The sequence below is a fragment of the Scyliorhinus canicula genome, chromosome 7 (genome assembly GCF_902713615.1).
Source record: "Scyliorhinus canicula chromosome 7, sScyCan1.1, whole genome shotgun sequence".
Taxonomy (NCBI): Eukaryota; Metazoa; Chordata; class Chondrichthyes; order Carcharhiniformes; family Scyliorhinidae; genus Scyliorhinus; species Scyliorhinus canicula.
The window spans coordinates 185,865,694-185,892,770 of NC_052152.1; the positions used below are offsets into that span (position 1 = coordinate 185,865,694).

General features: G+C 44.7%; 1 protein-coding gene across 3 annotated transcripts in view; it reads right to left on the reverse strand.

Moving 5' to 3' along the window:
- LOC119969616 (EMILIN-3) overlaps positions 1-27,077 on the reverse strand; it is a 59,474-nt gene that overhangs the window by 30,555 nt on the left and 1,842 nt on the right. For all 3 annotated transcript variants that reach the window (XM_038803487.1, XM_038803486.1, XM_038803485.1), the window contains exons 3-4: positions 21,203-21,366; positions 15,702-17,576 (exon numbers count right to left, since the gene is read on the reverse strand). In XM_038803487.1, the coding sequence (XP_038659415.1) occupies positions 15,702-17,576; positions 21,203-21,366 (2,039 nt within the window). The remainder of the gene's footprint in view (positions 1-15,701; positions 17,577-21,202; positions 21,367-27,077) is intronic.

The window sequence follows — 27,077 nt, forward strand, 5'->3', positions numbered from 1 at the left end:
GCGGGGGGGGGGGGGGGGGTGGTTAGGGATTGCTTTGGGGACCTCGGAGATTTAAAAATGGTGTTTGCTTTCATGCTACAAAAAGTGGCTGTGTGTGGCCCTTGGCCGCGCGCTCCCCGCTGAAGCCCCTTAAACAACGAGAGTCACATTGTATAGCAATTTGATTCTCGAAAGACGCGGCTAAACACGCTCGCTATGGGACTTTGTTCCCATTCAGATGAATCGAGCCCAAAAGTCCTTCCTCCTGCATCATCATGTCCCCAGTCACGCATTCCTCCGTTCAATCCTATTTCTAAACTCACACTTACATGGCACCACGAGTAATCCTGAGATTACTACCTTGGAGGACCTGCTTGCTGGATTTTTCCCTAAAAATTTGCCTGTACAATTACACTCCCCTTTCTGCCAATGCTGTTGGTACCAGTATGGACGTTCACTCTCGCCATCAGAGTGCTCTGCACCCACTCAGTGACATCCTTTTACTCTGATACCAGGGAGACTCACTACTGGATCCCCTACCACTATTGCTTTTCCACTGTTATGCCTTTTCCCTTGTGCAGCTGAACCATGCATGGTGCCCCCGCCTTAGCACTGGCAGCGCTCTCCACAGAAACCATCAGCCTCACTGCTGTTCAGAACTGAACACTGATTGGCGAACAGCATTCCTGAACTACCTGCCTGGTACTCTGGTTGTCTGGCAGTCACTCCCTCTATGCCTGCACACCAAAGGCGGCAGGGTGAACACTTCCAGAACCGTGCTATCCACATGGCCCTCGGTCTCTAAGATGTGCGGCAGTGAATTCAGCTGTGGTTCTAACTTAAAACCCTGAGCCTCAGCTGATCCAGTCAATGACAATTCTGCCACGTGTGTTTGTCCAGGACAGGAGATTTATCCTGGAGTTCCCACATGGAGCAGGCGCAAGCTTCACGGGACTAAGAATCCCAACATTGCCTCAAGTTTGGTTAGTTTAACAAATAAACAGAAACAAACTAAAGACTTTATGAAAGGCTTTAGAAAAAAAGTCAGCTGCTCTTTGTGCTGAGTCGTTTAGCTTTTTTACCCTGCTCCCTGGAATTCACTCTTAAAGCAGTGGGCGAATCCATATTAAAACAGTTTCGCATTTCATAAACTGCAACAACAAATAAAGAATTCCTAGAGCTCCAATTTAACGCTGTCAAATGTCAAGTTGGCAATTCCTTTAGTTTCGAAACTGGTCCAAGTGTCTAATTTCAGCTGTGATACGCAAGAAAAAACTTGTAACACATTTTTTTGCTGTTCAGTTGCACCCGGTCATTGCAGTAGCAGTTAAAATATGATTGAGCACCGTCTAAACACTGCTGCTGACACCAAGGGTTGAATTTTTGTTAGGATGCAGAGGCGGGAGAACTCAACATTTCCTGCTACTGGCTGGCCTGCCAGTGTGCAGTCACGGTCCCACCTCCAGGAAATTTTCATTGAGGCTAGATTGGCGGGGGGTGGGGAGGGGGCTGGTGGTTAAAAGCCAACCACCCACCAGCAGCAGATTGTTGAATTCCCCATTGAGGTCACTTGGTAGAAGCCATCTGGAATTTCCCATCTGGAGACCCTAATGGACAGCCTCCACCTTCCCCCTCCCCCATATATAGTCCGGATCCTTAAACCACCACCGCACCGTATCAATGCTTGGTGCCCAGTAATAACACAGCAGATTAGATAGTGACAACAACCCCCCCCCCCCAATCATCTAACCCTTCGCCAAAATGCCCTACGAACCCAAATTTTCTTACCCATCCAAACAAAAGTAGATATTAACTTATTGACCCTACCAAAGTAAGCCTTAGAAAGAAAGGCTGGGGATCACTGGAACAGAGACGAAAACCTCGAGAGAATATTTATCTTCAGTGACTGTACTCCTCCCGCCAAGGTCAGAGGAAGGGCGTCCCACCTCTGGAATGAGGCCCGATCATGGACCACCCGAATTCCCAGTTATCGGGACTTAGTCCGTGCCGGACAAAACTGTAGCCTCCCCAGATCCGCTCCCCTCCCCTGGTTTGGGGGGGGGGGGGGGGGGGGGGGGGGGGTTGTCATCGGAAAATCCAGATTAAGTTTATACCCTGCAAAAGAGCTAAACATCCTAAGCACCTTCGTTATCTCCCCCATATTGGACAGTGGGCCTGTGATGTGTAATAACAAATCGGCTGCACATTAAGAACACCCGATGTTCCCTCCCTTCATGCTCTATCCCCCTCCAACTGGTAGAAGACCTCAACACAATGACGCGCAACTCAGTCGCTGAGGCAAACTATAGTGAAGATAATGTCTAGTTCCCCTGTCAGTTATTTGCTTTTCTTTTTGTACAGTTATATACAATGTCATTGTTTTATATACCAAAAATACCTCAATAAAATTGTTTATTAAGAAAAAAAGCTTAATACACGATATAAATGTTGGCCCAAAGCCAAACCGCCCCAAAATCTCAAAGACGTACCCCACTCAACCCTGTCAAACACTTTTTCTGTGTCCATCAAAATAATCACCTCTGGGTTGGTCACTGAGGAGGGTGATAACACCACATTCAACAATCTCTTAATGTTGGCCAATAACTTCCGGCCCTTAGCAAATCCTGTCTGCTCCACCAAAATCGCCCCCGGCAAGCAGGGCTCCAAACACGTTTCCAGCACCTGAGCCAACAACGTAGGATCCGCGTTTATCAGAGAAACTGGATACTCACTCCCTGGGGATCCTTGTCATTTTTTCAGGATCAAGGGAATCAGTGCCCATGCCAGGGTGGCTGGCAACACCCCCGGGACAGAGAATCATTGAACATATCCGGCAAAAGTGGAACCAATTGACCAGCAAACTATTTATAACATTTGATGGGAATCAATCCAGACCCAGTGATTTGCACTTTGGTTTAAACAAACACAATTCATGATCTCCTCCTGTCCAATCGGTGCCTCCAGCTGCTGCCTTCTCTCCTGTTCCACCTCCGGAAAGGTCAACCTATCCAAAAATTGTAACATTGCCGAATCCTCCTCCGGAGGCTCAGGTTTATATCCTCACGGTAAAAGGCCTCAAACACCTCATTCACTGTCTCTGCAGGAGAACCCAACCTGGCACAAGAGTCCCCAACCTGAACTATCTCCTGTGAGGCAGCAGGTGGTGAGCTAACAGATGACTGGCTATCTTCCCAAAATTATAGAACATCCCCCTCGAGCGATGCAGCTGGTTCCCCATTGACAACTTGAAATCCATCTGCAATTTCTTTTTCTCTGCCAAAAGCTCTGGCGTTGGGACAAACGAGTATTGGCAGTCTGCCTCAAGGATGGAATCCACCAGCCTCTGACTCTCCACCTTCCCAGATTTATCCCGATAAAAAATTATCTCTTCCCTCATAACCGCCTTCAGTGCTTCCCAAAGCGCGGAAGGCAAAACCACCTCATTCTTGTTAAACTCCACATGCTCCTCAACAGTGGAAGATAACCCAAAAATCCGTCATCAGCAACACCATGTCCAACCTTCACGGGGGTGGCTGAGGGCATCCCGGCTCCAACAACAGGTCCACAGAATATGGGGCATAATCCGATATAACGATCGTCAAGTACCCAGCCCCGCTCGCTCCAGGGAGTATAGACCTACCCACCACAAAAAATCAATCTGGGAGTAAACTCAATGGATGTGGGAAAAAAAAGAAAACTCCTTATCGCTCGGACAGCTAAATCTCCCTGAGTCTGCACAACCCCCCCCCCCCGCCCAATCTGCTCCATGAACACCAACAACACCTTTGCCACCCCCGATGGACCTATCCAGCCTAGGATCCCGAACACAATTAAAGTCCCCCCATAATTAACTGATATGAGTGGAGATTGGGAATAGAAGCCAGAAGGTGTCACCCCAATTTTCTGAATACAAATTGACCAAAACCACTGGCATGCCCATTAATGGCCCACTAACTCCGGAGTCTGCCAAAATGTCAACTGCAGAAAAAGCCACCCTCTTGTTACTCAGCACCACTGCATCTTAACATCAAAACTCAAGTGATGCATTTGCCCAACCCATCCCTTCCACTGCCATGTTTGATCCCTGATTCTCAAATGGGTTTTCTATTAAAAAAAACACACCAGCGTACAAATTTTCAGGTGGGCAAACACCCGGGACCTATTAACTGGTCCATTTAACCTCCTCACGCTCCAGGTAATCAACCGGACAGGGGACCTCTGATCTCTCCCCCCGCCCCCCCCCCCCCCCCCTCCCCACCCGCAAGATAAGCCATATCCCCTCCGTGAGGTAATCCAGCATAGCCCCAACCTGCACCGGCTCCAGGTCCACCCAAGATGGCTGCCATCACCCCCATACGGCCAGTTCAAAAATGAAGGAACCGTCACTGTCAGAAAACTACCCCTCCCACCCCTAACATCCTCAGCCCCTCCAGTCTTTCCTGCCCTCCTCAACACCCCCCCCCCCCCGACACCAAACAAACAACCCACCGAGAACCAAAACCATCCCATCCCAAACAGAAACAAAAAATCCTAAGCTTGTTACCTTAAATAGCAAAAGAAACCCCTCCCCCCATGGGTAACCAGTTGCAGCCATCTACCTCTCTCCCTGCTCCCAGTAACTAGCTATATTGCCAGCAGGGTGACCTCCACCCAGGATATAAGTCAAAAGGCTGGATTCTCCGGCAGCGCACTCACGCCCGGCGATTTCCCGACAGCGTTGGGGTGCCCACAATGGGAAACCCCATTGTCCGACTGCCGGGACAGAGAATCCCACTGCTGGCCAGGGTGTCCCCCACCAGAAAACAGGTGTGGCCGGATGGAGAATCCCCCCCCCATTGTCTTTCAAACATTGAACCAACAATGCGCCCCCCTATCTATAACCAGCTTTCTCGGAACTATTATAGGACAAAAAAAAGAGAACCACACCCAAACCCCCCCCTCCCCCCCCCCACCCAAACAGCACCAACAATACAATAAACAACCCCCAATTTCACCCAAATCCAACCTCTACCAACAAGGCACGACTATGCACTTCAGTTGCCCACCAATACATGTATCTTTATAAAATTTGCTTTCTCCACGCATCAAAATAATAGTTTCTGTCCTTGAGGGAAGCCCGAAGACAAGCGGATACACCACCCCAAATTGCACTTGCTCTTACAGAGCGCAGCCTTGGCCTTATTAAATGATGCACACTTTCTTGCCAGCTCTGCCCGAATCTCCTGGTATGGCATGGCCCTCCCAACTTGGTGGTCCTTTGCCCATCTCAAGACCCGCTCGTTGCCAGGTGCCTATGGAAACTGACTACGATCGCCCATGGTGGCTCCCCCAATCTGGGCTTCTGCCTCAGCGGTAGATGAGCCCGCTCAAACTCAGGAGGGCTCTAAAAGATCCCCTTCCCCCACCAACTTCCCAAACATCTTAAGAGATGTAATTTGTGGTGTTTGTACCTTCCAAACCCTTCAGTTGCTCAACAATTCTTAAATTCTTAAACGCTGTCTGGAGCGTTTCTCCAGAACATTCCCCTTGGCCTTAACAGCCTCCACTCCTCAGTCAGCAATGCCATCTCCACTTCCACCTCCAGAGAGACAATCCGATCGCTATGGTCAGCGAGTGCCTCCTCCACCTTCTTGATCGTCTCCCCCTGTACCTCTATCTAGTGATCCAACCTGTCCAAGGATGCCCAAATAGGTGCCATGGCCGCTGAATCGCCTTAACCAGATGCTCAGCGACTGCTTGTCACTGCTTTTTCAATTCACTTGTTCAGGCATCCACCAACTTTTCGGCCATCCACTGAGGGGGCAACGGCGCCACAGAAACCTCCACCATTTTCTCCCCTTCTGAGGCTCGAGGACCTTTTGAATCCGACGAAGATCCCTTACCGGTCTTCTGTCTTGTGTTGTGTCCACCAGACATCACTCGCAAGAGGGGATCCTATACGTCATCAATTTCTTTGCAAAAGTGACCCTTTGACGGGCAGAAAGGGCCAAGAAACCGGCACCCAGGCAGGAGCCACCATGTGTGCGACTGCTCACCTCATAGCCACCATTGGAAGTCTGTGGGGTGAGTCAAACTGGAGTTTTGTGAAGGCCCCAGGTTAGTGGGTGGCCTGTGTGTGACCGACAGCAGATCTTATACAGTGGTCATAATGCTAACAAGTGGCTTTTGCTCACTTGAATTAAGGGTATTTTAAGTATCAAAAGAATTTCAACAATTTATTTTACAGTTTTGTTTTACTAAGCTTCCGCATTCAGATTGAGCTCAAGTATTCAACAGTACGGTTAATTCCGAACATTGGATTTTGATTGGGCACAAAAGTGTAAGTGCATGAACATGTTTTAATTTCTCAGTACAATAGGAGCTGTAAGGTACTACGCAAGATGCTGAAATTTCCAAGTGCTCCAATGTTAGTCTAATAAAGCTTCTATTGTTTGAGAGGAAGAAATCTGAGCATGAGCACATAAGCAGGGTTTGGCTGAATCTAAATCCTCATTCTTAACCTTAGTCTTCATCGTACTGAATCACCCCTTTGAAATGACTTCACATCACATTGTTATTGTCTTTAACGTGCAACTTGAGAGCTACAGTTGCTGCGTCTAAAACTTGAAACTATAGGAGTCAGAAGGCGATAGGTTCAAATACTATTGCAGGACTAGAGCACACAATCTAGGCAGAGCATTGGTCAAGCAATGACAACATTTTTGTAGCCATTGACCTTTATGTAAAATAGATGGCCCAATCTGACTGTTGGAGAAGACATTAATAATCCAATATCATGGGAGTTCTGCTGTCCTCCCTAACATTCCCCACTCAACCAAGGAAACTAAAAAAAACAATCAAATGATCATTTATTCAACGTGCTGCTTGAAGCCCCCATTGCATGGAAATTGGCATCATAGTTTAACTAACAGTCAACGGTGACTAGAGATCCGAGGTAATTAAACTGTCCATAAAAGCAATCTAGGCATCATAGGGACACGAGAAGGGGCTATAATCATCCAAGCTATTTTAATTGGATCGTGACATTTTGTTGCAATGGAGCAGATTTCAAAACAAATAAATATGAAGTAGCCTTGTTCAGAAAGAACCTTGGAACCTGTCCCAGAGACTTTGCCATATATTTGTACTGATCAGTATAGTTGGACATACTATAAATAATAAAACGTTCTTTTAATCTTTACAAGCGAAACAGTGGTGCTATTCACTGCTTTTAATGGAGTCCCAGCGAGCACAGTTCAGCCAAGTTTTTAAATCACACTAACAGACCTCAATCTTCTCATTAAAACTAAATGAATTTGGTGAGACTGTGAGATTGCAGATGGACTGAAAATAGAGACCAATTTGCTTCCAGGAAAGACTTGTGAATGGAGACCAGCTGGCATTCACAGGCTTAATTGTAACTTTTCAAATAGACTATACGTACCAGAAAACAGTAAACCACGTGTTTCAGGACACAGTAAAGTAGTGCCCTGTGTAATAATCTGCTTTGAGATTAAAAATCTACTTTTTTCTAATTAGTCAGATTTCTTGTAGAAAACCAATAATTATTACTTATTTAAAAATGCATGGAGTAATTATGCCTAGTCTTCATGTGCAAAATAGGGTGGAAAATCAACAGCTTTGTCAAGACGCTTCTGTAGCCATCGTGTGTTGCGAATCATCATCCACCCGAATGAATGAAATTCATCACAACAGCTTTGCAATTGACTAAAATTGCAACAACAGTACCAATTGATTTGGTGATCTCAAACCAAGCCATAGATAATGTTCATTTTGAAAATTATCAGAAAAAGAGAAGTTCAAAGGCTTATGTTGGTTCCCTACCATTAAAACAGTTTAAAAGGGTTCAATTACTATGACACATTATGAAAGCGCTGACACACGCTGGGACACAGTTCTACTGGATAATTAATCAGTTCTCCACCTTCTAGCTCAGAGAGTCTCTGTAACACCACCTTGGAGAGTATCACAGTGAGGTCTTATCCTAATCTAGCATGACACCCACTTTCCAGCACGCTCACTGAATTTCAATTGGGCTAGTTTCCCTCCGGTTTCTCCTCCTACATACCATTCGTTGGGCCTCTACAGCCATCCTTGTTAAAACTCGGCAAATATTTCAGCCTCCTGACCCATATGGTTCACACTTGGTGGTACTTTCAGACCTCTGAGCCACACAAATTAAAGAAAATAACAGTAAAACAGTTATTTGCACCCCTCCCTCCCCCCTTCCATTGATCATCTACACGTCAACTTTGTACATCCTAATCAAAAATCCATTTTCTAGCTATGTTCGTAAAAGAAATGTTGGGAGATGCAGTATTATCTTTACAATAAGGTGTGTTAAAAATCACATGTTAAAGTTCAATTGCCCATAGCTGAGCCATTGTACACTGTCAGCTAAAAGAGGAAAAACAGCACTGAGGTATATTAAAAGCGGAAACAAAGTGGGCAGGCAGCCACACACATTTAGATGGAATCTGAGATCCGGAATTCATTTTAAATGTAATTCATTTATGAAAGATTGGATTTTAAGATTGGTGGTCAAGACCACAAAGGATATTTCTAAACCTTAGCCTAGCAGAAGCATCACGTTACCTAACTGTTTCTTCAGTACAAATAAATCAACTAACAGTTTATATAGGGAAGACTATTGTGGAATGAAATGTAACATTTTAGAAATTAATGAAACAGAGTTAAAAAAATGGAGAATCAAGTTTCAAAGATGGCCCGATGAAGGAAGTGTGAAACAGGAAGAACCATGAAGAGTGCCTTATTTACACAAACTTAAAGCTGAATAATCTAAAGTTTTCATCAATAAGTTCTGAATATTCCTTCTCAATAAAGTACTCCCCTTTGAATTTGAAATGACAGGTTGAACAATTGAGACCTGTAGGTGATCTCTTTGTACAATATGTATTAGAGAAAGAAGCATTTCTCCTGTCAAACATTGCACTGTTCAATTACTGGAGCCATTTAATAATAATCTTTATTAGTGTCACAAGTAGGCTTACATTAACACTGCAATGAGGTTGCTGTGAAAATCTCCTAGTCGCCACACTTCGGCGCCTGTTCGAGTACACTGAGGGAGAATTCAGAATGTCCAATTCACCTAACAAGCACATCTTTCAGGACTTGTGGAAGGAAACCGGAGCACCTGGAGGAAACCCACATAGACACAGGGAGTACGTGCAGACTCCACACAGACAGTGACCCAAGCGGGAATCGAACCTGTGTCCCTGGTGCTGTGAAGCAACAGTGCTAATCACTGTGCTACCGTGTCGTCCTGCAATTCAAGGTGCAATTCAAGATGTAGCACGTTTTAGATGGAGTGAACTGAAGAAAATACACTCACCAAAACAAAACGATCCTGGAATTTGAAGTGTTACAAATGCAAGTTCTTTCTTTCTATGCTGAAGCACTTTAGACAGCAATATTAGGTCTTCAACCATTCCTATCCTTTGCAACATCCTGTTTAGCACCATATTAATAAGTATTTTGTAGCCCAATTATGAGTAATATTTGTGGATATTAATTGATGGCCGGCACAGTGGTTAGCACTGTTGCTTCACAGTGTCAGGGTCCCAGGTTCGATTTTCGGCTTGGGTCACTGTCTGTGTGGAGTCTGCACTTTTTCTCCATGTCTGCGTGGGTTTCCTCCGGCTGCTCCGGTTTCCACCCACAAGTCCTAAAAGACGTGCTTGTTGGGTGAATTGGACATTCTGAATTCTCCCTCAGTGTACCTGAATAGGCGCCAGAATGTGGCGACCAGGGGATTTTTACAGTAACTTCATTGCAGTGATAATATAAGCCTACTTGTGACACTAATAAAGATTATTGTTAATATTACCGTTTTACCACTTTTTTCTATCAACCTGAAGGAATATATTTTAAAGATGAGTACCCACAGCCCCAGTACAAAGCCGAGATACTGTGGATGCAGCAAATCTGAATTAAGAACAGAAAATGTTGGAAATACTTGGCAGGTCTGGTAGCTTGCACGGATAGAGTAGCAGAGTTAATGGGCGAGATTCTCTGGCCTCCCCACAGTATGTTTCTCAGTGACAGGAGGAGGCCTGCTGTTGACCGGCAGCAGCACCTACTGGTCCCGCTGCTGTTACTGGGATTTCCCATTTATTCCACCCCACGCCACCAGTAAACCTGTGGTGGCGGTGTGCCCCTGGAGGGACTGGAAGATCCCACCCCCGTGAACAGTCGGAAGATCTCACCCACAGTTTCAGGGCTAGGGGCCGGGATTCTCCGATCCCGCGCCGGGTCGGAGAATCGCCGGAGGGGGCGTGACAATTGCGCCACGCTGCTCCAACGCCGGGCTGCTGATTCTCTGGTGACCGAAGAATCGGCAACAATCGCGCCCGCGCGGTCGTTGCCACGCCGGTCGGGGCCCGCCGAGTTCCACAGGGTCCCGCCGGGGTGCGTATGGTCCCATCCAGCAGGACCTCGGAGTTCTGGCTGCGGGGGCCGTCCTGGTTGGGGGGGGGGGGGGGGGGATGCGACTCCGGGGGAGTCTCCACGGTGGCCAGGCCCGCGATTGGGGCTTACCGATAGGTAGCTGGCTAATTCCTCTGCACCGGGCCCCTGTAGGGCTCTGCCATATTGCCCGGGGGCCGGCTCGGAGACAGAAACCCACGAGCATGCGTGGACATGCGCCGGCCGTGACGTGCTGGCTTTCGAACGCCCAGCACTCCGGCGCTGTACTAGCCGCCGAAGAAGGGGTTATTGCCTGGGCCTGGCGGCCCGTTGACCCCGGCGTCGCTCGCGCCCATTTTGATGCCGGCGTCAACACTTGGCCGGGATTTCGGAGAATCGCGGCCAGGATCTTTCATAGCCCTGAAACATTATCGACTGATGGAAAAAGGTACAAAGCAATGTACTCTGTTGTACCAGAGGGTGAATGTGAAGGATTTCTGCTCCCCAATAGCATGTGCTGTCATAATTGTTGGAGCAATTTTATCTTCCAAAAATTCATTTCAAAATGAATTTCTATAATCCTTTTTTCTTTTTCTTTCTTCGTGCTGTTATCCATTCTGTGGATTGTCTAACTTGTTACAGCGTTATAGAATTAGAAAAATCTTAACACTTCTTCGGGCATAGACATATAACCTGAATGTGCCATGAAAAAGCATTCAAGAAGCACTAAGCAGGAACTGAACTGGTGAGACGTAAATGAGCCCAGCCTCTGTACGGTTGGAGCACACTGCAGATTATCAATGAAGCTTAAATATGGGCAACAAATAGGGACTGTTGGGAAATTTCAGCTCTCCTTGTTTAGTGTGTTAGGAATTTTGTGATCATTGAAACTGCTGCAATTATTTTACCATTTTACAACCTGCCCATTATTTACATAATGTCTTTCAAAATAAAATAAAATTGAATACTTGAAGTAAGTGAAATGGAGGTGCAGCATTTCTTCGAACGAGCCGTCAATTTTATGCCTGCAACAGATATGAGAATGTTCCTCAGTGTGTGAAGTAAATCACATTCCTAAGTTTTTAAAAATAAATTTAGAGCACCCAAATTATTTTTTCCAATTAAGCGACAATTTAGCGTGACCAATCCAACTACCCTGCACATCTTTGGGTTGTGGGGATGAAACCCACGCAAGCACGGGGAGAATCTGCAAACTCCACACGGACAGTGAACCAGAGCCGGGATCGAACCTGGGACCTTGGCGCCATGAGGCAGCAATGCTATCCACCTCGCCACCGTGCCACCCTAAGTTATTGAGATGATTGGAGTCTCCATTGTGCTTAAATCATTCACTAGGAGTTAAATTTTACCTTAACATTCACAGCATAACAAAATATAACAATTTGGCATTGAATTTAATAGTAACCCAGAATCACTGTTCAGAATATGAAACGATCAATTATAATCCAAAATTCAGTAATGGAATGTTGATGGTTTGTGCAGCAGCTTTAATAGTTTTAGGAAAGTAATTAGTTCATATTGTACTGAAAGTAATTTTGACATTTCCAAATGGACGCACAAGAATATTTGGTTTTCTATTCTCCAGTGCAGAAGCTTTTATACATTGAGATTGTATGTTTGTCCCTGAAATTTGATGGTTTTGACTAAACTTGAAATCCTTTCCACCAGAGCAGGGAAGGCTGAAAGATGTTTTAAGAGATGTTTAAGATTACGAAAGGTTTTGATGAGGGCGAGGTGCAGAGGAAAGACTGTTTCTTTTGGTTAGCAAGTTAATGACCTGGAGTAATTAATTTAAAATGTTAATAGGATTTTGCACAGAGTTGCTTAGAATCAGGCCAGGGAATAGTTGAGGCAAAAGACCATTTGAATCCATTAAGGAAAAAGTGTATAAACAATTAAACCAGAGAAAGATACAGGGCTATGGAGCAGTAAGATTTGTTTAGAGATAGCCCAGCAAAACACTAAGACAGGCAAGGGCTGAACATCGTCTTGCTATGCTGTAAAACTCCACAGTTTTATGTTCTTTTAAGTTGACATGTGAATTTGGCAATCATCACACATTCCACATCTCGCTTTGCTGAGCATCTTCGGTCTGTGCGCATTCACGACCCTGACCTTCCTGTTGCTTGCCATTTTAACAAAAGACCCTGCTCCCATGCCCACGTGTCTGTTCTTGGCCTGCTGCAATGTTCCAGTGAAGCTCAACGCAAACTAGAGGAACAACATCTTATCTCCCGGTTAGGCACTGAACATCGAATTCAACAACCTCAGATGATCAGATCGACCACACCTCGACCCATTTGTTTTCATCCCATTTCATTTTAAATGTCTTTTAACAATACTTTCTTTCTTAATATATATTTAATTTCCCCCCCCCCCCAATCTTATCCACCTTTCCTTAACCTTTCTCCTCTTTGCTTCCCCCTTCTCCTCCCCCCACATCTACAGTTCATCCTCTGATGTTAGTTTCTCTGCTGTTTGACCTTTCACATCTTTTGTCCTCTCTGGGGACTGCCATTAGCACTCTTTCCCCTTGGTTTCTGTGGCCATTAGCACCCGGTTTCCCTGGGTTTCTGTGGCTATGACTCATCTTTCATTCTCACTCCACAGTATAAATATTTCCAACTTTCTCTGTCTGTTAGCTTTGACAAAGAGTCATCGGACTTGAAACGTTAGCTCTTTTCTCTCCCTACAGATGCTGCCAGACCTTCTGAGGTTTTCCAGCATTTTCCCTTTTGTTACACATTCCATATGTTTTCCCATAGAAGACCACACATGACAGAAAAAGAATACACCGTGTATTTTCTTTCATTTGCTAAGTGTTCCTTTGTTTTGTTTTATCCGTTCACGGGACGTGAGTGTTGCTGGCAAGGCCAGCATTTATTGCCCATCCTTAATTTCCTTTAAGAAGGTGACGGTGAGCTGCCTTTTTGAACTGCTGTAGTTCACATGGTGTAGGTACACCCACGATGCTGTTAGGGAGGGAGAGGAGGGAGTTCCTGGGTTTCGACTCAGTGACAGTGAAGGAACAGCGGTATAGTTTCATGTCAGGATTGTGTGTGGCTTGGAGGGGAATTGCTTGTGGTAGGGGTGTTCACTTACGTCTCTTGTCCTTGTCGGTGGTAGAGATTTCAGATTTGGAAGGTGCTGTTTAAAGATTCTTGGTGAGTTGCTGCAGTAATCACATGGATGATACACACTGCTGCCACTGTGCATCGGTGGTGGATGGAATTAATATTGAAGGTGGTGGAGGGGTGCCAATCAAGCGGGCTGTTTTGTCCTGGATGTTGGAGCAGTGTCCATCAGGAGAGTATCCCACAACACTCCTGACTTCTGGCCTGTCGATGGTAGACAGGCCAAGGGCAGGCAGCAGGTGAGTAACTCTATGCAGAATTCCCAGCCTCTGACCTACTCATGTACCATAGTACTTTTAAATGAAAATTTCATTAGACAATGCCACTGAATTGGAATTTTTTTCCCTCAAATGTAATCTCTCCCTCAATGCCAGCAAAACTAAAGAGCTGGTCATTGACTTCAGCAAGCAAACTACTGTACACACCTGTGTCTGCATCAACGGGGCTGAGATGGAGATGGTTAGCAGTTTCAAATTCCGAGGGGTACACATCTCCAAAAATCTGTCCTGGTCTACCCACGTCGCCGCTACCACCAAGAAAGCACAACAGCACCTATACTGCCTCAGGAAACTAAGGAAATTCGGCATGTCCACATTAACTCTTATCAACTTTTACAGAAGCACCATAGAAAGCATCCTATCTGGCTGCATCACAGCCTGGTATAGCAACTGCTCGGCCCAAGACCGCAAGAAACTTCAGAGAGTCGTAAAAACAGCCCACTCCATCACACAAACCTGCCTCCCATCCATTGACTCCATCTACACCTCCTGCTGCCTGGGGAAAGCGGGCAGCATAATCAAAGACCCCTCCCATCCAGCTTACTCACTCTTCCAACTTCTTCCATCGGGCAGGAGATACAAAAGTCTGAGAACACGCACGAACAGACTCAAAAACAGCCTCATTCCCTCTGTAACCAGACTCCTAAATGATCCTCTTACGGACTGACCTGATTAACACTACACCCTGTATGCTTAACCCGATGCCAGTGTTATCTAGTTACATTGTGTACCTTGTGTTGCCCTATTATGTATTTTCTTTTCTTTTCTTGTACTTAATGATCTGTTAAGCTGCTCTCAGAAAAATACTTTTCACTGTACCTTGATACACGTGACAATAAACAAAATCCAATCCAAAAATAAAAATGATTCAATTTTATGTGACCAGTAATTTCACAGTCAGGAAAATGATACAGTAAAATCCAAATTGGTGCCTTGTGTATGAAGTTGGCAAAAGATGCAGAGAGCCTCACTCTACTCTGCTTTTGTGCAAGTTTGAGTCTCAACACCTTATCTACGTGACACAAATTTAACACAGAAGCAAAGATTAAACAGGTTCACAACAATGGTAAACTTGAAGTGAAAATTTACTTTTTAAATAACGCTCCAAGATAAGGGTTGCACAAAGTGCTTTTCATTGGAGCATTCACCATTCGCAAGAACATAAAAAATAGGAACAAATGTAATAATCTGATCCTTGAAACCTGCTCCACCACCATGTAAATTCATGGCTTACCTATCTCAACTGGCCCTATCCCTATATCATTTGATTCCCTAAGTTCCCAAAAATCTATCCATCTCAATCATGGATAGATTCAAAAAGCGAACATCAGATTCAGAATTGTCCGAGCGAAGCAATATCTCCTCACTTCCAGTTCTATCTAAATGGCCATCCCTCTCCTGACTCTTCTAGACTCTCGAGGGAAAAATCTCTCCCATCACACACCCTCCCAACCTCAGCTGAACTTCTTACAAAAAGATTCTGGTTGTGTTCTCAAACCTCATGTGAATGGTACTGGATTTGATAACTTGGAAAGTGATCTAGAAAGGTATTAGTCCTAATACAGGATTCAACAGATATCAAACAGACTGAATTTCATCCTTGTGGTTTATGATGTGTCTAAATCCTGTTCTCTCAATTACGGTTTTACAACTGTAGACTAAATGCTGTGTGTAATGAATAATTGTCCTACAGTGCTTTTCACTGTATTGTGCAAGCTTGTTTCATGATAAATATCGCAAGAATATTGGGATCTGATAGGAATTTGGAACAAATCCTAAAAAGGTCTTTATATGGTTTTTGAATTGACTATTTTACATTCTATTTGTAATGTTGTAGTGAAGGTACAGCATTTTTGATGCTTACCATCTAATGCTCGATGTCCAATGCCTGTTATTCTGGTATGGCACTCACGCACTGAATCTTTCAGACCAGTAATGTCTTGATTGTGTACCACAAGGGTTCCATTCATTTGGTCCAAGTAATTCCACAGGTCACCAGCGTGATTATCCAAACCATCCTTAATATAATCCAGACTGCTCAATACTGCACTTAGTTTGCTGCATCCGCTCTCCATCTCAGCTACACGTCTGTCAACTTGTGCAACTTCCTTCTGGATATCTTGAGCATTGTGCTGGCAGTTATGGAGATCTGACATTATCCTGTGGTTAATTCGTTGCAGATCGCCTTTGAGATCGTGGACACGCTTGCCATTAAACATGAGCTGGGAACCTTGGCTGTTCACTATCTGTTGGATCAGATGGACTTCATCTGTCATTTTGCGCTCGTGTTCATCCCATGTTGAATTGACAAATGCAATGTCATCCGCATACTTGCTGACAGAATCTTTGATCCCTTTTAGTGTTCTGTTAACAGCATTGATGTTGATCTTTAGTAATGTAATTTCTCCCCGCACTGCGCTGGATTCTTCTTCCTCTTTAATTTTTCTATTTATTTCAAACATAGAGTAGTTAAGTTTATTGAGCAGGCCAGAGTTTTTATCTAGCTTTGTCACTATATCTTGGCAGTTTTTCTGGCAATCATCAATTTCTGTTCTCAGAGTTTCAATGTCACTAATAATTGAAGTGCAACCAACAGTACACAGATTCTCCAGAGCTACTAGTCTTCCTTCCAAATTATCCAGGCCATAATTGGTTTTCTTTTTAATTGTGGCAATCTCCGTTTCCAGCATAGGGATTACTTCTCCCTCTAGGTTGGCAGGCACAGACACATTGCTCAACTCCTCAACAATGATGGTAACACGACCTTCAATGTCCTTCAGCTTATCGTGCAGGAGAGTCTTCACACCATCCAGTTCGATTCCAAGATGTCCTTTCATGTTGTTCTCAATGGACAGACAGTTTTCTTCTATGCTCCTCTCCGTGGCATTGATTTTAGCCTCAATGTCGTCCAGCCTACTATCATAGACATTTTCTACATGGATGCTAGAGAATTGCGGCAGTTCACTCTCAAATCGAGTCGTCAATGACATTTGGTAGTCAGAGATTTCTTGTAGGTTCCGTTCTAGAGCATTAATTTTTTCTGATAGGTACTTAACAGTATCACAGCAATTTTCAGTAACAGCCAATCCATCAATTTGTGTCTGTAAATTATTAATCTCTTTTTTCAGGTCAGACTCTTTCCCATCTATCATTCCTTCAAGTCTTTGATTTATTCCCTTCTGCTCCTCACACTGTTGTTGGATCACCTTTACTTTATAATCACAGACTGTTTGTACATCGGTGAATTTGTTTTCAAATCCATCCAGTAGGTCAGCTCTGAACTTGGTCAGCTTGTTATCTATGAAACTATCAAGGAAATCCACAGTTACCAAAGGTGAAGTTGGTCTATTAGCTTCCAGAAGTTGTCTGATTTGACCATCGTGGCCAATCACCATCCCATGAACTTCATCAAGCAAGTCACTCTTTGTTTTCAGGACATCCTTGACCTCCGTCACTTTGGCCACTAAGTCTCCCATTGCTGGTGGGTACGCTGGTTCTCCTTTACTTAGGTTTTCCAGGCCATCAGTTATATATCCAACGCCGACTACAGAACCTGGATATTTTAGATTATTCAGCAATGATACAATCATTTTATTGGTGTCTTCCTGAATGGCTAGCCTGAGACTGTCACTGATCCCACTCACCATGGATTGGAGTCTCTCAAACGATTGTGAAAAACGTCGCATTTCATCTTCCAAACGGTCTATTCGTTCTCCATAGATATCCGGAGCTTTAGGACCTGGGAAGGACAAATATTAACAGATTAATGGGTTGTACAAATTAAATATAAATTGAGATAAAAAAAACTTAAATAATTGTATCACTATTTAATATTCACTCTGTATAGTTATTACTAAAAGGCTCGGAAGTTTAAACACCATGTTCAACAAAGGCTAGGACCCTAAGCCAAGCTAAGCGACACAAATGGAATACCAAGGTATTACTCACAAATTACCTGGATGGCAATTATGATGATTTACTAACTTGTGCTATCGTTTAAAACCATTTTTCTGCCAAGAAGGGATCCAGGTATATCCTAAGGTCAAGCAAGTACTCTTGGTTGTGAAAAGTACTGAGATTTATAAACTTAGAGTACTCAATTCATTTTTTCCAATTAAGGGGGCAATTTAGCATGGCCAATCCACTTACCCTGCACATCTTTGGGTTGTGGGGGCGAAATCCCCGCAAACATGGGGAGAATGTGCAAACTCCACACGGACAGTGACCCAGAGCCGGGATTGAACCTGGGACCTCAGTGCAGTGAGGCAACAGGGCTAACTCACTGCCCCACTGTGCTGCCTGCACTGAGACTTTTAAAAATGAATTCCTGGGATGTGGACTTCACTGACTAGGTCAGCATTTAATGCCCATCCCTAATCAACCTCAAGAAGGTGATGGTGAGCTGCCATCTTGAACTGCAGCAATCCATGTGGTGTGGGTACACCCGCAGTGCTGTTATGGAGGGAGTTCCAGGATTTGACCCAGCAACAGTGAAGGAACGGTGATATATTTCCGGATCAAAATGGTGAGTGGCTTGGAGGGGAACCTCCAGGTGGAGGTATTCCCATGTGTCTACTGCCCAAGGTGGTCGTGGTCATGGATTTGAAAGTGCCGTCTAGTGAGCCTTGGTGTGTTCCTGCAGTGCATCTTATAGATGGCACTGTTTGTCTGTGGTGGAGGGAGTGAATATTTGTGGATGGGGTGCCAATCAAGCGGGCTGCTTTGTCATGGATGGTGTCAAACCTCTTGAGTGTTGTTGGAGCTGCGCTCATCCAGGTGAGTGGAGAATGTTCCATCACAATCCTAAATTGACTACCAGGTGCTTGTACATTTTCATCTCCAAGCCTGAAACAAAAAGTCCTTCCTCACCGCACCCCACCTGCAACCATCCCCTCGACCCACCCTCCCGCCCACCACTCCATAACCCCTTCCTTAGTATAATTGACAATAAAGAGTAACGCCAGGCTTCAATTACTTTCTTCATATTTACTACTCCAGGATAACACGGAGAATGAGTCGAAAATGTTTATAATGGTGGAATCAAATTAAAGGGCATCTGTTTTGCATAACTTTTACAAAACATTAAATATTCATAGTAACATCTTACCCTGCAATGGAGGACTGTTTACATTCTAAATTTATAATCTGACATCAGAACTTTTGGTCCTGCTTATTTGTTTGGATGTGGAGCCAGTTAAGCTGGCAGTGGAATTGTAAAAATGTTGTTATTACTGCAGGGCAGATTCTTCCACAAATGAGTTCACACACGTTGTCTTTAGGGGAATGAATATATTAGTGATTTTTGGGTGGCTTGTGAGCATTGCTTCACGTTGTCAGAATTGTCAGATCCCCAACATTACCAAATCTATGTAAAAACATTTTTTCTATTGAAGGCATAACAATGAAGAACTTTATCCTGGAATGATCCAAGGGGTAAATTACTCCCGGGTTACTGTGCAAAAAGGGCGAGTGAATTGCCGATTTGCTTCAGGCGCCATCAATTTATTTTCCAAGTCAATGGAAACATGCCACAGGGCTGCCAATTCGCTATTGGCCATTTTCTTTGACTGCCCAAGATTGACTTTATCCTGCAAATCTTTATTTCTTCCGAACTGGATTTAAGTGTTGCAGATCAAATGGATTCAGACCGTTTCTTCCTACGGAGCTTTTTTTGAAAAGGGGAAAACTGCAAAGTCTGTGGTACATCGATGAACAGTCCATTCTTTATTAATGTTCCATCCAGTGAAAGCAGAATTGACCAAATGTTTTAACGTATTGAGTTACATGAAAAACGGAAAAGGTTTCATGATTATGGGCTGGATTCTCCGTCCTGTGACACCCAAAGCGCATTTCCCAATGTGCCGAATGGTCTCCTTCCGCACTGTGAATTCTATGATCCTATGAACGTTTGCATTAATTTGTACATATCACCGTTTGTGAACACTAGACCGACAGGCCTTTCTGTTCAGGGGTGGCACTGGGGCACAGTGGTTAGCACTGCTGCATCGCAGCTCCAGGATCCCGGGATCAATCCTGGCCTCGGGTGACTGTCTGTGTGGAGTTTGCACTTTCTCCCCGTGTCTGCGTGGGTTTCCTCCGGCTGCTCTGGTTTCCTCCCACAGTTCAAAAATGTGCAGGTTAGGTGAACTGGCCATGCTAAATTGTCCCTTAGTGTCCAACATGTCCAACATGAGTCCAACTGAGTTACGGGGACAGGTTGGAGGCGTGGGCTTAATTAGGGTGCTCTTTCCAAGGGCCGGTGCATACTGGATTTATACAGCACCAAGGAAAACACACTAAAGACAGCTCTTTTCAAATTAACAACATTCAAATTAACAAGCAAGATATAGAAGACACTTGAGGAATTGAAGAACAAAATCTCAGTTGATTGTCTTGTATTAAGCTGATTGCAAATTAACAAAAAAATGTTACTTGATAGGTCGGAAAAGATCAGGGACGGGATTCTCCGCGAACCGGCAGGGTGGGCCACTCCGGCGCCGAGGAGTGGCGTGAACCACTCCAGTGTCGGGCCACCCCGAAGGTGCTAGAGCTTCAGGGGTTAGGCTGGCGCCGGAGTGTTTGGCGTCGTGCCAGCCGGTGCGGAAGGGCTTGGCGCCATACCAACCGGCGCCAAAGGGCCTCCGCAGGCCGGCGAGAGTTGCCGCATGCGCGGGAGCACCAGCGTGTGCTGGTGTCATCCCAGCGCATCCAACCGGCGCCAAAGTGCCTCCGCAGGCCGGCGAGAGTTGCCGCATGCGCGGGAGCACCAGCGTGTGCTGGTGTCATCCCAGCGCATGCGCAGGGGGGATTCTTCTCCGCACCGGCCATGGCGGAGGTTGACAGCGGCCGGTGCGGAGGAAAAGAGTACCCCCACGGCACAGGCCCACCCGCGGATCAGTGGGCCCCGATCTAGGCCAGGCCACCATGGGGGCACCTCCTGGGGCCAGATCCCCCCCCCCCCCCGAGGACTCTGAAGGCTGCCCGTGGAGTCAGATCCCGTCGGTAAGGACCTGTTGTGATTTACGCTGGTGGGGCCAGCTGAAAACAGGCGGCCACTCGGCCAATTGCGGGCTAGAGAATTGCCGGGGGGGGGGGGGGGGGGGGGGGGGGCTGCCAGCAGCCGCCGACTGGCGCACCGTGATTCCTGCCCCTGCCAAAACCCCGGTGCCGGAGAATTCGGCAGCCAGCTGGGGCGGGATTCGCGCCGCCCCCCAGCGATTCGGGTCGGAGAATCCCGCCCTATATTACTCCAGTGCTTCACAATTTCAACTAGCTTCAGTGCCCAAACACAGCTAATAAAGCACTATATGCCTTAATGAAACAAAAAGTAGAGAAAAGAAAACCCTAAATGAATTAAAAACTTACCAAAATAACCTTTTCTCGGTCCAGGGTGTGATGGCACAAGTTCAGGCAGTCCGGTTGGACCTTCCAGGCATGTATCACCGGAATATCCTGGACAGCATCTCCATTCTATTTCTGTAATGGTCTTGTATCCAATTTTATATTTAGGCTTGTAAAAGGTCCGATACCTGCGTGGAGAAATGATTATTTTTGATCAACAGTTATTTACAATCTGACGGTTAGGAACATGTTTGTAACAAACATGGCCTTTTCAGTGTGACGCGAGTTTACAACAGTGTGAAATTACGCACAAAAGCAACTTGGTCCTGATTTCTTAGTTCAGTCATTTACTGTTTACTTTGAACTTTTAATCCCAGTACAAAACTTTACTGGCTGTGGCCAGCCTGTAGATCTGCAAGCTGACACAATACCTTTTTCTTTAATTTCTGGAGCCTGGACATGAGCGAAAGAGAGAGAGAAAAAGAGAGAGTGTGTCGAAGTTCAGAAGCTGCAGGTTTCTTTTTAATGAGAATTGGGAACCAAATTGAATGTGACCTCAATGGGGTATGTACTGAAAGCTAACCCTGACTTCAAATTCACAGGTCGCATTGTTTAACTCAATCAGTCCACTATCCTCAAAACCCGACAGAGACCTCATTATTTACAATGAATCACTCTTTAAGCTGCTACCTTGATGCTTTTGGGTTCTCTTTTTTTTTTACGGTTTTCAAAATTTGGTACCTCCATTCATATCGTAACAAAACACTTTTGTTGCTGATGTATAAAAGGAAGTGATTGGCCCGTCCCTGACACCTGCAAAAGTTTCTCGAACGCGCGTAATCAACAATGAACATCGTTCTGTATTTTCAAATACTCTCATTACATGGAAATTAAATGACAGCTGGGAAGTAGATCTCAGCACTTGATTGAGGTTCAAAGTCATACAGGTTATTCAGCTGTTTCTAACAACTAAAAATAGCCTGTTAAATAAAGCCATGTGTCTTTCATTAACCATGCTAGTAACAGAACACACAAAGGGGATAAATGAGAGCCAGGTTATGTAGCACACTCGGCTCGCACCTGACCTTCCATGTCATTTCTGACTGAGTATCTTCTTTTTATATTTATTCAAACACAACATTTATTGTTGTAACCTTCCTAATCCAGTGTGTAGTCTTCTATTTATATAATGAGCATTTGTATGTCAAAACATTGTCCATAACAATAGATCTGTGCCATTCTTTTGGCAGTCCTTTCAACTTCAATCATAAGTGACAAAGTCATTTTGAGTTATATTTCCAACATTTAGAGATTTAGCAATGATGTGATTCTGTTGCTGTAGATATTTACATGCTCTACTAAACTGTAATTTGCATAATGGTGTATTTTATGATAGGGAGACTTTGTATTGAATAATAGTCGTTGAATCTTTATTGCATTTTAAAGCCAAGGCAGTCTAGCCTTTTGTACAAATATATAACTGCTGCATTAATAAATATACTGTCCACACTTGAGCTGTTTTACAATCCAACCATTTTATCTCCGCTCCGTTGTCAGCAAAGACATTGTAAAAAAGTAATTTGCATTTATATAATCCCTCTTACATCCTCTTCATCACAATGAAATTTACAATTAATTAATTACTTCTGAAATGCAATCACTGTTTATATGTATAAATGTAACAAATGTATAAACGTGCAGCATGGTAGCACAGTGGTTAACACCGCTGCTTCAGAGTGCCAGGGACCCGGGTTCAATTCCCGGCTTGGATTACTGTCTGTGCAGAGTCTGCATGCTCTCCCCGTGTCTGCATGGGTTTCCTCCGGGTGCTCCGGTTTCCTCCCACAAGTCCCGAAGGACGTGCTTGTTAGGTGACTTGGACATTCCAAATTCTCCCTCAGTATACCTGAACAGGCGCCGGAATGTGATGACTAGGGGCTTTTCATAGTCACTTCATTGCAGTGTTAATATCAGCCCACTTGTGACACTAATAAAGATTATTATTATTAATTATAGCAACACCGTTACTCAAGTCTAGTCCTATTGTCAGTAAATGTTACTTGTTAATCTGCTACTGTTGTACAAGGGTGGAAATACCCTAAAATAACTTTCTGCTCTTCTCCAGGTAGTATTCTGGTACCTTTCAGATCCACCTGAACGGGCAGATAATTTACTTCAGCATCTCCTGGCACTGCATTGAAAGTCGAGTCTAACTTGCAGTAATAGCTATTTGTAAAATATAGTTAATTGACCCACAGGACGGTAGCATGGTGGTTAGCATAAATGCTTCACAGCTCCAGGGTCCCAGGTTCAGTTCTCGGCTGGGTCACTGTCTGTGCGGAGTCTGCACGTCCTCCCCGTGTGTGCGTGGGTTTCCTCCGGGTGCTCCGGTTTCCTCCCACAGTCCAAAGATGTGTGGGTTAGGTGGATTGGCCATGCTAAATTGCCCGTAGTGTCCTAAAAAGTAAGGTTAAGGGGGGGGGGGGGGGGGTTGTTGGGTTACGGATATAGGGTGGATATGTGGGTTTGAGTAGGGTGATCATTGCTCGTTTTGATATTGAGGTTCAAAGTGACAATTTCTTGGAAACGTTGACAACAGTCTAATGCTGTGGCCACTATCCTGCTCAGATTGTTGTTTTTTTTAGAGTGGAATTTAATACAGTCTTATTTCTATGATAATCCAAACATTCCAAGTTAACCAGTAGCTCCGGTGAGAGGCAAGGTTATCAGAAATGTTGCAATCCAATTTGACATCCCATTCTGTTTATGCTTAACTGATGTATTATAATAAGTTTCCATGTCCAGTTATCAGCCGGAGAAGACTGCTTCTGATGTCTTATGGTTTTGAGGTTGTACTTTCTCTCTCAGCTGGCTATGGTTTAATCGGTCAACTTTTGGCAAGAGACTGGTTGGTGACTGACCGTCTCTTGGGTGTCCAGCTGTGCTGTGTCAAGTCCAAAATGTCAAAAAGTGACTGGGTGACTATTTATCTCTGGATTTTCCCTTCTATCGAGAGCACAAATTCTGCTCTCTCCTCAAGATGTGAAAATATTTCACCCCTTATTTTAATCAGATTTAACCATGTTTAACTTCAGGTAATATTTAATGTTGACAGCAAAGTGTAATGCAAGTAACACAATTTGTGCAGGTCAAGTGTGTATGTGCATAAGCCATTAACGGTGGTAGGACAGGTTGAGAGAGCAGTTAATAAAGCATACAGTATCCTGGGCTTTATTAGCAGGGTCATAGAGTACAAGAGTAATGAGGTTTTGCTGAACTTGTCTAAGATACTAATTCAACCTCAGTCCAGGGCGCTGCACTTTAGGGATGATGTGAAGGCATTGGAAAGAATGCAGAAAAGATTCACAAGACTGCTTCAGGGAATTGGGAACTTCAGTTACAAAGATAGATGGGAGAAGTTGGGACTGCTTTCCTTGGAGAAGATATGGTTGAGTGGAGATTTCATAGAGGTATTCAAAATCATGAGGGGTCTGGATAGGGAAGAGAGGGAGAAAATGTCCCCAAACCTGGAAGGATTGAGAATGAGAGGGCACAGATTTAAAGTAATTGCAAAAGAGGCAAAGGCAACACGAGGGAAAACGTTTTACACAGCGAGTGGCTGAGCGCCAAGGCCTGGAATGCGCTGCCTGAGGGTGCGTTGGAGACAGGTTCAATCAAGGCATTCAAAAGGGAATCCAATGATCATCTGAAAAGGTAGAATGTGCAGGGTTACAGGGAGAAGGCAGGGGAATGACATTCGGAGAGCCGGTGGCAACACAATGGGCCAAATGGCCTTGTTCTGCACTGTAACGCTACCATGTGTAGTTACACAACTGGCCACATCTCTTTTGCTCCTAGTTACTGTATTTATTAGAATTGAAGTTGAAAAGTGGTAGTCAGCAGAATAATGGCACTAAGTGCAGAGGATCAATAATCCACTTCTACTGCATAGGAAAACTGCAAACAATAAACTGTAACGGGTAGTATCAGGAACCGTTTTCCCACCTCATAAGCAGGCTTCTATAGCTGATATCAATACATGAAAAAATGATATAAGCTACTATAACTTTGATTTATGCTACTGTCAAGGTAGACACTATTGTTTAGAATGATCAGGAATATAAAATTACTCCTATTAAGACCTATGTTACTGGCCTGCTGACAGCATCTGACACGACTAATTCTTTGTTTTCATTACAGCTTAAATCATAAAAACCTTTGAACTAGAAAACACATTGTGCACGTTTCTGCTTCAGCAGATGTAACATCTGCAGCCCAACTTGCCATCGCAGCCAACCTGCTTTTGAACAGCAGCTACCCTTCATTCTTTGGGGTTCTTGGTAGCATTTACCCACAGCTTTTGGAAGAAGCGATCCTCGTGACAGAATTTGGCCAAATTGAACCTAATGTGAAACATGGCGTATTTCACCGCTGCCTTACAGCGCCAGGGACCCGGGTTCGATTTCGGCCTTGGGTGACTGACTCCCCATTACTGCGTGGGTTTCCTACTGGGTTACGGGTCTAGGGCAGGGCAGTGGCCCTGGGTAGGGTGTTGTTTCAGAGGGCTGGTGCAGTCCCGATGGTCCAAATGGTCTCCTTCTGCACTGAAGGGATTCCATAGATCATCCCAAACACACATTTGTTTCTAGTGGTCACTTTAATTCAGTGGTCACATGAATACCTGGCAGATCTATGACTGGCGCCAAGAGCAAAGCAAAGCAGTTGAAGGTCTTGTGCTATTGTTGTCCTTCAATTGGAAATTGCGTCATTGACAAATTGGAAGGACATCAAAAAAATGATGCTGCCACCATACTGGTGTCCATCATGATTTACGGATGTGTACGTGAAGATAGAAGTACCCTCATCTATAAATCCATCAAATCACAAAGTCTTGCAGACAGAAGGCAGACGAACCATGGTTGTGCCAGCTCTTTGACAGTTACCAAATTCCTCCTTCTTGTCATTTCTCTGCATCGTTTTCTTCCGAGTTAAAATCCAATTGGCGTATAAAAACCATGATTGAACCTGCTTACCCACACAGAATAGAATCCCTACGGTACAGAAGGAGGCCATTCAGCCCATCGAGTCAGCAACGACCCACTCCCCTATCCCCGTAACCCCATATCCTGCAGAGCTTCGGGCACTAAGGGGGCAATTTAGCATGGCCCAATCCACCTAACCTATACGTCTTTGGACTGTGGGAGGAAACTGGAGCACGTGGAGGCAACCCATGCAGACACGGGGAGAAAGTGCAAACTCCGCGCACACACAGTGACCCAAGGCTGGAATTGATGCCGGGTCCTGGGCGCCGTGAGGCAGCAGTGCTAACTACTGTGCCACCCCATCCTTTTGGGCAGCGCATTCCAGAGTGTAACATAAAAGTGTCCGAAAAATATTCTCATCATCATCCCATTCGCCAATTAGCTTAAATCTGTGCCCTCTGGTTACCAACCTGCCCACCTGTGGAATCTCCTGATTTACTCCACGAAAATCCCTTACAATTCTGATATTTAAAAAAAATCTCCGTTTAGACGTTGTTTTTTTGGCCTCTCTGTCCTGTACTCAAGTAAAGCCTAATTGAAAACTCCGCCCTTTTCAGTTGAAGCATGTTTTGACCCACTTTAGGGAATGTTAAATGATTGTGTGCCAAACAGCACGGTAGACACTCTTTCAAGTTCAATTTTGACTGGAGTCTTTTGTTCAACGCAGGCTGCACCACCAGTTGAATGTAATGAAATTTCAGTAGGTAATTGCGGTACCAAATCATATCAATGTCATTAAAGCCGCCAAATGGCATTTTCTGATGAAAAGTGTACCTGGCACCTTTAGCGATTTGGGTGGAGCGTTGGGGAGGTTGGGGATAGGGTGACAGTCCATCCCTGCCCAGCAGAGGGCACAA